Source organism: Triturus cristatus, chromosome 7 (assembly GCF_964204655.1).
Source record: "Triturus cristatus chromosome 7, aTriCri1.1, whole genome shotgun sequence".
Classification (NCBI taxonomy): domain Eukaryota; kingdom Metazoa; phylum Chordata; class Amphibia; order Caudata; family Salamandridae; genus Triturus; species Triturus cristatus.
In genome coordinates, this window is record NC_140590.1 from 640,054,623 (window position 1) to 640,067,920 (window position 13,298).

General features: G+C 48.2%; 1 protein-coding gene across 3 annotated transcripts in view; it reads left to right on the forward strand.

The window, feature by feature from the left end:
* HELZ (helicase with zinc finger) overlaps window positions 1-13,298 on the forward strand; it is a 2,003,166-nt gene that overhangs the window by 1,472,506 nt on the left and 517,362 nt on the right. For all 3 annotated transcript variants that reach the window (XM_085617266.1, XM_085617269.1, XM_085617268.1), the window contains exon 24: window positions 8,359-8,410. In XM_085617266.1, coding sequence (XP_085473392.1) covers window positions 8,359-8,410 — 52 coding nt within the window. The remainder of the gene's footprint in view (window positions 1-8,358; window positions 8,411-13,298) is intronic.

The following is a 13,298-nucleotide window of genomic DNA, read 5'->3' on the forward strand; positions in this document are numbered from 1 at the left end:
TTTGGGAGCTCAGTCGTATGCTCTACTGTTGGAGCTCCAGCTTGTTGTGTTAACAATGTGCAATCTGAAATGGCTCCCTCGTGACCTAAATTTCTTTTAAAAGTCTGAAATTAATTTAGCTTCTTTGTTTTATCAATGTGTTAACAATGGGTCCACATTGAGCAGTGTCAGTAACAACAAGCGGCGGATGTCAAAAGGTAGGGACAAATAAGATCTAAAAGGGTAACGGGACCCAGCCACAAGATCTCCACCTCTCTATTCCGCCTACCATATCAACAACATGCACTGTATCAAACAGTCATTGTGTCAGCTCGCAAGTGGCTTGTAAGGTGAACATGCTGCTGTTAGCTACCCTCTCCTGTGTTTGCTATTGAGTGGTGTTTCTGCGCTCTACACCACTCCCCACTTGTGGCGATATGTGTTCTGGGTCGTTGTGCGCCAGGAGTGGCTCATTTTGGAAGTCTTGCAAGATTGTGTCCCAGTAGGCAGCTATAGGGATCTTGCAAAGTCCCAGGGTTTCTTCTCTACGCAGCGATATGTTCTCGGCCTTGGCCTATGTCAGCCTCGATTGCCTCCAAATTAAGTTCTGCAAGCATGGTGGTGTCGTGGCTTCTCGGCTTGCCCAGTAGTGGCATTGCCGGTGCATATGGGGTAGTGGCATGCGTAATGTATAGACTTCACCTGTAGCAATGATGCGAGACCCGCAGAAGCAATGGGCCAGGTGACCTCTCATGAGCACAGGGGTGGAATAGTCAGAGCAGCGCCGCAGACACCCAGTATGGCGAAGAGGTGCAGTATCGGCATCTGCCTCTCTGCCATCCACCTAGCCGCCCACTGCAGCTGAAAGGCGAGGTAAAATTGTTCCATGTTGGGAACTGCTAGTCTGCCCTGGTCGATGGGTAAGTACAGCTTAGTGAAAGCCACGTGACACCAGGTGTTATTCCAGATGAATTCTCTCATGACACACTCAAAGTTACGAAATGGGCGTGGGGCAATGTAGAGGGGCAGGTTGGTGAAATAGTACAGTAAGCAAGGCAGGACCACCATCTTAAGAAGTGCAACTCGTCCCATAACCGAGAGGGGGAGCGAGCGCTAGAACACAATCTGGGATTGAACTGACGTTATGGCTCTTACGAGATTACCTTCCATCTGGTCGGCTGGTTGATGGTGGATCCTAATCCCCAGGTACCTAAACACATTTAGTTGCCACGGAATGGGAACACCTTTGAGTGTCAGTTTGGACCCAGCCATATGCAAATCATTGTTGGCCTTGCTCCAATAGGAACAGTCCAGCCCAGAATTACCGGGCCAAGTCCTCCCTGAAATGGAACACAAGCTCCCTAAGACTGGTTTCACCCTGATTGGGGCTCATCAGTCTGGTGTGCTTAGCTCCACCTTCAGGACATTACTGTGCACTTGTCTTTTTTTGGCCAGCTCGGTTTGTTTTAATGTTTCTGTGATAATCCAGGTATGATTGTTACTTTGATCAGCTGTGAAATTTCAGTCAGGAAAATACTCTTTGTATAATATCTTAATTTGTCTTTCTGGTATAATGGTGCTATTTTTCCGTTTTTACAACTGCTTAATGTGCTCGTATTTTTCATACTGGTTTTGTGTGTGTGTGTGTGTGTCGGTCATAGTCATAACTAAGAAAACCTGTTAATTTGTGTGCACAACTTCTTTGTTGGTTGATCTGTCAAGGTGATAGTATTAAAGAATTATTTCTTCAGTCCACTGGGCACACGTCTGGTCCAACAAGGCACTGATACGCAAATAGAATTTCCTATTGTGGCAGAACTACATTTTGATTTCCACATATATAGGTCTTGTTTTGCTAATATTTAAACAGATTCATAATCACCTGTACTTACGCTCTACATTTTTCGTAGGGAAGTTTTATTTTTCCTGTTAGTGCTACTAACACATTTTCAGAACATATCCAGGGTCCTCTATTCGCAAATATCCTGTGGTCCTTCCTTGTCCTTTTGAAATCAAACACTTCTGAGAAAAAGAGCGCAAAGGACATGTGGTGCCAGTTATTTCCCAGATATACGTCTTTGAACAGCATAGTTTCACAACACATCTGGACATCTCTGGCACCATGAGGTGTGCAAGTTAGAGTGTTAAATGCTTTCAGTTTCTTCTTATCTCATGCTTAGGCATATTTGGGGGGAAAAAGAATCTGTAGGAAAAAAAGATTTCCTTCAGAATCAGTGTAAAGGTTTCTTGTGGTATAGTAATGACACATTATATCTGAAAGAGACCCGTTAGTGATAGATTTCTTACCTTAGAATATCCCCAGGCGTCTGACTGGATCCGGAAGGTGTTGCTAGCAGTACCCCTACACGTCAGTAGGTGGCGTCGTGCAGCTCCACGTCCGTCGCTGGCATCGTAAGCGCCGAGATGACGTCACGAAGACTACTTAGGCACCACCTAAGTGCGCTGACGTCAGTTATTTTTTTTCTGCGCCAGAAAGCGCAGATCCGGTTAGAGCATGTACCTCAGTCACTTTTTGACCACCCTTTTTTAGACTATTGTCTCCTTTACAATTTGGTTTCCTTGGTGCACGTAGGGATGCCTGGATTTAAGTTTTGTGGGGCCTGCCGTCGCAATATGTCGGTGGCGGACCCCAACGATGTCTGCCTCTACTGCCTGGAGAACGACCACGACTCCCGGTCCTGTCGGGCCATGGCCCGAAGGCCTTGAGGGAGCGGCGCCGGAAGCTGCTGGAGGTCCGGCACTCGACCCAGTACCGTTCCCGGTCCAGGGGCCTTTCCAGGGACTGCTCCAGGGACCGCTCGCAGGGCTGCAGTCGTCGCTCCTCGGACTCCAACTCTTCACCCTCGGATTCGGGTAAGAGACGACACAAAAAGAAGTCGAAGAAGCGTGTTCGCTCTCCAACGTCCCCCCGTCGGTCCCCGGATGCGGACGAGGGTGACAGGGGTTCTGCCCCTGCGGCTCCTTCGGAGCCTGGGAGTCCTGCGGCCTACCCACCTTACCCTGGTCCGTCGGCGACTCCCGCACAGGTTCAAGAATTTCTTGCTACCATGGACCGCCTCTTTAGGCCTCCGGCTCCCGCCGGCCCCCGCAGTCGTGTGTTTGGATCCCGTTGGGCTGCCGGCGAATCCAGCTTCGGCACCACAGGATCCTGCGCCTTTGGCTCCGGCCACGGCGCCACAAGGTCCAGCGCTGCCGGCTCCGGCGTCCGCGCCACCCTCGGCTCCGCCTCCGGCGCCGCAGTGGGTGCCATTTGTTCCGCCCTTGCCCAAGTTCCAGGACCATTTTGTTCCTACCAGGGATCTGCATTGGGACACGGCGCTGGCGCAGTTTGTTCCTTCTCTGGCTCCTGCTCTGCCGCCGTGGTCTGTGCCACCTGCGACGGAGGGGGAGGACGACTGGGAGGGGTCCTGAAGGCTGCTCTCCACCGCTACCAATTTGAGAGCTTTCAAAAGGTCCGAGGACCCTCTCGCCCATCAGTGTGACTGCAAGCAGGATTGGGCGGTTGACTTGGAGGATGCTGGCGACCTCGACATCTCCTCTGACCCGGGGTTTGCCTCTCCCCCGCCTACCATGAAGGAGGGCACCTCCTATACGATGGTGCTCCTTCGGGCAGCTGAGGTGCTCAACCTTGATCTCCCTACGGTGGCCCTCAAAACTAATCTCCTCACTCAAGTGCTCCAGACGGCGTCCACTTCGTCGGAGCCCCTGCTACCATTTGACGACGCCCTCACTGACGTCTTGCTGGGCACTTGGTTGCTGCCAGCCACAAGGGCCCCAGTTGATGATAATGTCACCAGGCGTCACCGCCCGGCGCCTGGTGACCCCGCTTTTCTGACCACTCATCCTACGCCAGAGAGCCTGGTTATCCAAGCCTCGACGTCACAGAGTGCCTTTCCCACGGCTCCGCCGGATAAGGACTCTAAGAAGCTGGAGCAGTTCGGTAAGCGGTCGTTCTCTTCGGCCAGCTTGGGGCTGCGGTCGGTGAACACAGCATACCTATTGGTTCGCTATTCCCACGCGGTGTGGGATACGGTTGCACAGCTGTTGCCTCAGTGTCCTGAAGAGACTCAGGCTGTGCTGTCCCAAGCTGTTGCCGAGCGCAAGGATGTGGCCAAGTTCGCCATTCGGTGTGGTTTGGACATCGCAGACTCACTGGGTAGGGTGATTTCTACGACTGTGGTGCTTCGTCGCCACGCCTGGTTGAGATCTACCGGGTTGTCGCCCGATGTCCAAGGCTCACTTATGGACATGCCCTTTGTTGGCACTCACCTGTTTGGCGATAAGGCCGACAGTGCACTGGAGCGTTTTAAGGACTCGCGTGCCATGGCCAAGTCCTTGGGTCTTTCCGCAAAAAGCCCAGCCACTCCTGGTTTTCGTTCCTTTCGTGGCCATGGCAGAGGCACCCAGGCCCGTTCCTTCAGCAAGCCTGGCAGACCCAGCCTCAGCACAGACGTGGTTTCTGCAGGAGCGTGTCTGGGAAAAAGCGTGGGGGTCAGTCCAACTCTGCCCCCTCTTCTTCTACCTCCAAACCTTCCTAATCCGAGCTTGGTGGAGCACCCCACGCCAGTGGGTGGCAGGATCCGCCATCACCTCCCCCACTGGCATGCTATTACATCGTACAAGTGAGTGTTGCAGATCCTCTGCAAGGGTTACTCCCTTCCCTTTCAGTCCACCCCTCCAGCCATGCCACCTCGGTACCACCGCATGTCGGGGGCCCACTTAGCAACTCTCCAGCAGGAAGTTCCGGCCCTCTTGGCCAAGGGGGCCATCGAGTGCGTTCCTGGGCCAGTCGGGAGTAGTTGTTATTCCCACTACTTTCTGGTCCCCAAGAAGGACAAAGGGGGTCTGCATCTCATCTTGGATCTCCTCGAACGTCAACCGCTTCCTCCGGAAGGCAAAGTTCAAAATGCTGACTCTATCTCAGGTCTTGGCTGCCCTCGACCCTGGAGACTGGAGGGTAGCGTTGCACTTGCAGGACGCATATTTTCACATCCTCGTCCTGTCGGCCCACCGGCGTTACCTGCGGTTCATGGTAGACCAGGAGCATTTTCAGTTTGCCGTGCTCCCCTTCGGCCTTACCAGCGCCCCTCGGGTGTTCACGAAGGTGATGGCGGTGGTCGCAGCTCACCTGCGCAGGTTGGGGGTGTCAGTCTTCCCTTACCTCGACGACTGGTTGCTGAAGGCGGGCTCGCCCCAGGCAATCGTCAACCACCTTCAGACTACGGCCGACCTCCTGCATTTTCTGGGATTCTCCATCAACGTGCCGAAGTCGCACCTGAGTCCCTGTCAGAAGTGCCCCTTCATCGGAGCTGTTCTGGATTCAACGCTGTTTTGGGTTTTTCCTCCCGAGCAGTGAATCCGGGATATTCAGGCTCTGATGCCGATCTTTGAGCCTCTATCCAGGGTTTCGGTCAGGATGACCCTCCGGCTCATGTCCAGATCTTGGAGGGCACTGCACGACAATTGCAGTGGTGGCTCACGAATCGCGATTGGGTCAATGGCAGATCTCTCTCCCGTCCCTAACCGGAGCATACAGTGGTGACGGATGCATCCCTCCTGGGATGGGGCGGCCACTTGGGAGAGGCGCAGATCAGAGGCCTCTGGTCTCCAGCGGAGTCCCGGCTCCATATCAACCTTTTGGAGCTTCGGGCGATCCGTCTTGCACTGAAGGCATTCCTTTCCTTTGTCCGGGGAAGTGTGGTGCAGATGTTCACGGACACCACCACCGCCATGTGGTATTGCAACAAACAGGGCGGGGTGGGGTCGTGGACCCTATGTCAATAGGCTCTGCGCCTCTGGACATGGCTGGAACATCAAGGCATTACATTGGTGGTTCAACACCTGGCAGGTTCTCTGAACGCCAGGGCGGACAAACTCAGCCGTCGGTGCTTGTTGGATCACGAATGGTGTCTGCACTCGGACATGGCACCAGGTCTCTTTCTGCAGTGGGGAGAGCCTTGGTTAGATCTATTCGACACCAATGAGAACGCGCAATGTCATCAGTTCTGCGCTTTGGAATTTCCAAGGCGGCACTCGCTCGATGACGCTTTTCGTCGCGAGTGGAGTTGCGGTCTGTTGTACGCCTTTCCTCATATACCACTTCTGCCCAGAGTGCTGAAGAAGATTCGACACGAGCGGTCCCAAGTCATCCTTGTGGCTCCGGATTGGGCACGAGGATACTGGTATCCCGAGCTACTCAGCATGGCGATCGATCCTCCGATTCGACTGCCTCTTCGGGAGGATCTTCTGTCGCAGCAGCAGGAGACGGTCCTCCACTCGAACCTGTCCAGCCTCCACCTCCATGCGTGGAGATTGAGCTGCAACAGTTGACAGCTTTTAATCTTCCTTCCGAAGTCTGTGATGTCATTCTGGCAGCCAGGCGTCCCTCCACTAAAACGGTATACGCCTGCAGGTGGAACAAGTTTGTGGCATGGTGCACAGCTAAGGCAGTGGATCCCATTTCTGCCCCTCTTTCCGAAGTCCTTCTGTTCCTTCTTTCTTTGGCCCAGCAGGGCTCTGCTCTGGGCACTATCAAAAGTTATTTTTCGGCCATCTCCGCCTTTTTACGGCTTACAGATCAGCCTCCTCTTTTTAAGTCCCTGGTTGTTAACCGTTTCCTAAAAGGCATTACGCACAAGTTTCCTCCCGTGCCGTTCATAATGCCTCAATGGGACTTAAACCTTGTTTTGATATATCTGATGTGCGCTCCCTTCGAGCCCCTTCATACCTGTCCTCTGCGTCTTCTCACTTTCAAGACGGCTTTCCTGGTAGCTATCACCTCTGCCCGAAGAGTGAGTGAGCTCCAGGCTCTTTCTTCCAAACCTCCTTTCCTTTCTGTTCATCCCAACAAGGTGGTTTTGAGGACTTGTCCTTCTGTCTTGCCAAAGGTTGTCACGCCCTTCCTCATCGGGCAGACCATCACTTTGCTCACCTTCTTTCAGCCTCCACATCCTTCAAAATAGGAAGCGAGGCTCCACCGTCTGGACCCAAAACGTGCGCTCTCGTTCTGCCTGAAGCGCTCACAACAGTTCCGGGTGGATGACCAGCTTTTTTTTGGCTACATGGGCACCATAAAAGGTCAGGCAGTGCACAAACGGACCATCTCTCGGTGGGTCGTTCTCTGCATCAAGGCCTGTTACTAGTTGGCTTAGAAGGAGCCTCCTGTGGAGCTGCGTGCCCATTCTACCAGGGCAACGGCGGCCACTACTTCCTTGGGACGCGGCGTCCCCTTGCAGGACATTTGTCAAGCAGCTACGTGGGCCTCGCTGCACACGTTTACCAAGCATTACTGCCTTGACGGTCAGGTCCGGAGAGACGGCTTCTTTGGCCGTTCTGTTCTCCGTGACATTCTGGTGTAATCTATTTGCAGACCCACCACCGGGGATGGTATTGTTGGGGTATCTATTCTAAGGTAAGAAATCTATCACTAACGTGCCTCTTTCAGATGCACAAGTTACTACTTGTGTAACGATATATCTGTAAGAGACATTAGTTAGTGATAGATTCCTTACCGCCCCACCCATCCTCCCCGTTCTGCAAACTGATTTCTAGGGTTAAGGTCATCCCTTTAAGGTCCCTAGTTTCTTGGCACCAGTGGTCAGTTTCTAGCATTGCTCTGCGCTCCTCGCACGGAAAGTCGTGTACTGAACTGACGTCGGCGCGCATGGGTGGCGCCTAAGTAGTCTCCGTGACTTCATCTCGGCGCTTACGACGCCAGCGACGGACGCGGAGCCGCACGACGCCACCTACTGACGCGTAGGGGTACTGCTAGCAAAACTTTCCGGATCCAGTCTGATGCCTGGGGATATTCTAAGGTAAGGAATCTATCACTAACTAATGTCTCTTACAGATATATCGTTACACAAGTAGTAACTTGTGCATTACTGTATATTTGATATATTGATACAACACTCTACAAAGCTGTTATTGTTAAGTTCCTTGAAAGGTTGACTCAGCTTTTCATTTTTGTGACATAGACAAAAGAGTGGTACCACTGAACAGAATGCATCAAAACTTTTTTCTTTAATGGAATTCATGCGTACTCACACAATTTTAGAGAAATCTCAGTTTTTTGTGTATTTGAAGAGCGTAAATCTTTTTTTAATGCATTTGTAACATGTTTGTAGGGTGTTCTTTAAAAGCTATATGAGCTGGAATTGATTTTCGAAAATGCCGTTTTTTATCAATTGGGTAATTCATCTATTTCCCAAGACCAGTTTCTGAGTTGAATTTTTCTCATGTTTAACTAAGACTGCATTAAAACGTATGATTTTCTTACTTGATTTAGAAATCAGTTAATTATATTTTTCTCTGTTGGTTTATCACACATGTTAATGTTGTGCTGATCTTGTTTTTCAGGGTAAAAACCATCATCATAACCAGAATGAACATTTTCAATCTGATGGCCATGGTAAGTGTATAACAGACATTTTCTTGAAAGTGATATGCTCTTGAAAATTATGCATTCTATTGCTCAAATTACCATGTTTCCTCCTGGATATCTTTTATTGAGTTTGACATGTAGTGCTGTTTTCTCAGCAGTGGAGTTCTCATTGATTGAAAATGTGTACATTATTCATTCTACATTGTTACGGTCTTACAATAGCAATTATTGTAATTAATGTATAGACTTTACACTCATCATGTGTTGATTGAGGATGCCATTGAATTATTCGATTCTGAAGGTATTTTTAATAATTTACCAGGATTGTAATTTTTTTTTTAAATACACATTGGAAGGCTGTAGCACTGCTTTGACAAAGCAGATGCCTTGATTGTATTTCTATTGGTATTTATTTTTCCCATAACCTTACTGAGGCCTGCAAAGACTCTCTGAGGTAAGTCTTTGCTACTTATCAAAATATATCTCACATCTTCATTGTTGAAATGAAAATAAATTACTCTTTTCAACAATTTTAAAGAACATACAGGTAACACTGTCTTTCTGCATGACCTTCAATTTGTAATCTCATAAGGAAGAAAGCAAGGGGATAAGTCTTGCTTTTCCAGAATACATAGAGCATCCTATGCTTTGGGAGAGACATATATTTTGCACAGTTTTCTTGTTGTCAGCTAGAAGTATCAGGTTTCTGTAGGGTCTTCATACATTTCTGATACAAAATATCAGGCATACACTGAAGAGATAACCCCATAAATGACAAACTGTACACAATAAAGACCTGACCAGAGCAAATACTTATGCAGTGTTTGTGCTCTTATTGCTAGTGCATTTTGTTGTTTGCACTGCGCCTCTTTCTCTTTTAATACCTAAAATGAGTCATTCATTGACTGCACGTTTTCATTTGCTTAAGGCATCCTAGCCAGCCTGTTTTTTGGTCTGTGAGACAATAGTCTGGTTTCTCAGTGACTCAGCCTTTACCTCATGGCATTTGCAAGTTCGACAAACCCATGATTGAGGGTGTATCTTCCACCATCACTTGCTCTTCAGTCAATAAGAACAGAGAGCGTATGTGACCCTGTTCTAAATTCATATACTGTCCATTAACTACCATCTAATGGTTGTTTCATAGATATTCTTAATATAAATAAAGTTTTACTTTTGAGCATTGACTGTAAGTTGGGTCAGTGTGATTTAGACTGTAAGCCCACAATAACCCAGTATGTGACCGGCATGTTCAGGTTATTTTTTTTGTATTGGTTTTGGAAATAAGAAAATGCTGAGAGAGATATTTTTCATAGAATTCGGAAGTGTGTCGGCTAATTCGGGAGCAGTCGAAAGATCTGGGGTTTCTAAGACATTGACTAATAGGCTGTCCTGATGATATAGAACAAGTTATTTTGTACTACCTGGAATTGTCCAGTATGTTCGATTATGGGCAGAAGGTTCTATAGATCTTCACCTGTGTCACCTTGCATGTAGACAACATGAGGTTTGCAAGTGTTTCTTCTACAACAATGCCATGTGTTGAGAACATTGTTTTCTGATTAAACTTGGAAAAAATATTGAGCTTAACAAAGGACATTTAGGCATCCCAATAAAATCTTATCCTGATTTTCAGCAGCCTTCTCAGCCTAGTTTATGGCACTAGGTTTCTTCTCCAACAAAGTAGAAACTCCAATGCAAAGGTACAAAGATTACTCAAGGGGACAGTTCTGTGAATACAGAAATTAAGACCATGAGTAAATGGTAATTTTTGTTTGCCCCTTTTGGTTCAGAAAATTCGCCTTTCAATTCCAAAGAAGCCTAAGTCAAAAATGACTTCAAGTGAGTGAATTTTGTGGTCCAAGGTTTCAAACCCCAAACATTCTGCAATTTCTTCAACTTCTGATGTTGTTTGACATCAAAATCCAAAAACAAAACGTTCATACTTTTAGAAGTTGGAGACAAACCATCTTCAGTGTTGAAAAATAAGAAAGGCAACTGTTATATACAAACGTAAAGACACTTCTCAATTTCAAAAACTGATAGTCATCCTAATAGGACTAGAATTCTACAAAATGACAACACCAAACTTGATATTAATTTCAGTGTCAAAACTTCAGCTAAAAATGTTGTACCATAAAAATAATCAGTTTAGGTGCCCAAAAAAAACATAATTGCAAAAAAGAAATATTTAATGAAACAATGAAACAATATGTTTTACCTTTGAAAACTTTTGCTAAACACCAAAGAGAGTGCACCTACAGTGATAGGATGGAATACAATACCCTCCTCATTCTGTGCCATGAAACTATCATGTTTTTTTTATTTTTTAAATCTGTTTATTATTTTGAAATACAATACATCATGCTGCCATCCTTAGCAGCGTAACTATGAACATCACATTGCAACTGCAGTACAGTTCCAGATAATTTCACAAAAGCCAGAGTATATAACACAGATACAGTGCAGGTCCTGCGGTAACCCCGCAGCGAGTCGCGTATCAACAGCAGCAGCAATATAAATGGTGCTAAAATGTCAATCAGCATCCATAGATGGTGCTCCCGCAAGGAAATGTTTGAGCGTACCCCAGATCTCCTTCGGCCTGGAAGACACAGGCAACTCTTCTGCGTATAGTTCCAGATTTTCCCTGCAATATACCATATCCTTCAGCCACCCATCCAGCTTCGGACTAGCTGCACTGTCCCATGTGAACAAGTTGCGACACTTGGCTAATAGCAGAGCAACCCTTACAAATATGCCCGCAATGCCTTTCAATTGAGGGACTTAAGTCAGCAGACACACTGTAGGCGTACAGGGAAGTAGAGCCCCCGTCATTTTGTGAACGTGGTCCAGCACCTCCCCCCAATACTTAAATACCGGGCCACAACTCCAGGCGATGTGCAAGAAATCCGCACCCGACTGTCTACATCGTTTGCATTGATCCACCTCCCTCAGACCCATTCTGTGTAGCCTGGATGGGGTGTAATATACCTGATGCTGGAATTTAAAATGAATAATGCGTAGGTTCCCATTGGGCGTAAGGCGGCCCGTCAACTGACAGATCCGCTCCCACTCCTCCCCCGTGAGCTGGGGGTCCAATACATCATTCCATTTTACGAGACTTTTATCATGGGCAGTTATCGTCTCCTCCGGCACAGCCCTGTATAATTTAGTAATCCGTTTTTTCTGAGTTGGGGCCACTAGTAATAACTGTAAGGACTTCAGCGTTGGAGGTTCAGCAGGAAAACACGGGTAGTGATCCCTTATGGCACATTTTAGACGATGGCACGTGTACAAAAACAGAGATGTGGGGTTCTGTATGTAATCTAAATCGCTATTTTCGAGATAGTGTCCCTGATTATATAAATCCTGCATGTGTGTAATGCCAGCTTCTTTTAGTGATTTTAGGGGACCCGCCTCCTGGGTGACAGATAATGCCACGTGATGCGTCAGAGATAGCACGGGCGCATACAGTGGTAGTTTGTGTGCCCTGCATCCAATCGACTGCCAGGCAGCAATAGTCATGTCCAGTGTGTTGATTTCCGTCTGTGGTGTGTGCCTAGCAACATGTGTAAGTATTCCTCTGAGCAGAATGGGATGGGCGTCCCAATCCTCCACCGCAAATGCGACCCGGAAGTCAGGCAACCCTTGTTGGGACGTGGGCGTGGCCTCGTGAGGCCTGAAGGGAAGTCCCGAGGAAGCCATGATCGGCGGAAGAGCGGGGCTCCCGTGAGTGGAACAAAGTTGTGCGTTCTGAACCAATAATACGCATACTGGGCCTGAGCACAAAGATAATATACATAGAAGTCCGGCGCTGCAAAACCCCCTTTGTCATATGATCGTGTTAGTGTTTGCCAGCTAATTCTAGGCGGTCGTGCACCCCAGATTAAACTCAGCAGTTGGGTGCGCAGTGTTTTAAAAAATTGCTGAGTCAGTTTGACCGGTATATTACAATACAGATATAGAAAGCGGGAAAGGACGACCATTTTTATCACAGCAATGCGATCCGCCAGTGACAACGGTAATTGTAACCATCCATCTACCTGTCGAACCAGTGTGTCATAGGCTCGACCATAATTTTCTCTTATCACTATTTCGGTATCACGATTTACCCATACCCCGAGATATTTAACCGGGTCTGTCGTCCATAGTAAGGGGTATTCCAGTTGGGGCTGGGACGTAATCGTCGTCAGTGGTATAACAACCGACTTGTCCCAATTGATCGTGAGTCCGGCGAACAGTCCGAATCTAATATACTCTCGGAGAACAGGGGATAGATGCTGCTGGGGATCTCTTTTATAAACAGGACCATGTCGTCAGCATACATTGATATGCCGACGGGCCGATGGTTAAAGTTGAGGGCGGATGCTCTATGACATTGTCTAATCTTGCAAGCAAGTGGCTCAAGGACAAGGGCGAACAGGAGAGGGGACAGCGGACAGCCCTGCCTCTACCCCGCCCAATCCGGAATGGCGCAGAAGTATGGCTGCCCACGCGCACTCTGGCTGATGTGCCAGTGTATAAAATCCGTATCCACTGCAATATGACCCCTGGAAAACCCATTTTACGTAATATATGAAACATATAGTGCCATTCTATGGAATCGAATGCTTTAGCCGCATCGAGCATGACAGCGGCCACCAGCAGATCAGGGTTAAGTATGTGGAACATGGAGAATATGGTGCGCAAGTTGTGAGAAGTGGATCTTTCCGGCACAAACCCAGACTGATCTGGGAGCACCAGTCTGGTCATCAGAGGTTGAATCTTAGTGGCCAGTATCTTTGCCAATATTTTTGCGTGTAGATTAATCAGTGACAAGGGGCGGTAGGACTCACAGAGAGAAGGCGGCTTGTCCTTCTTGAGAAGGGTTATGATCATGGCTTGTCTCAGAGACGGGGGCAAGGTGCCAGCCTTG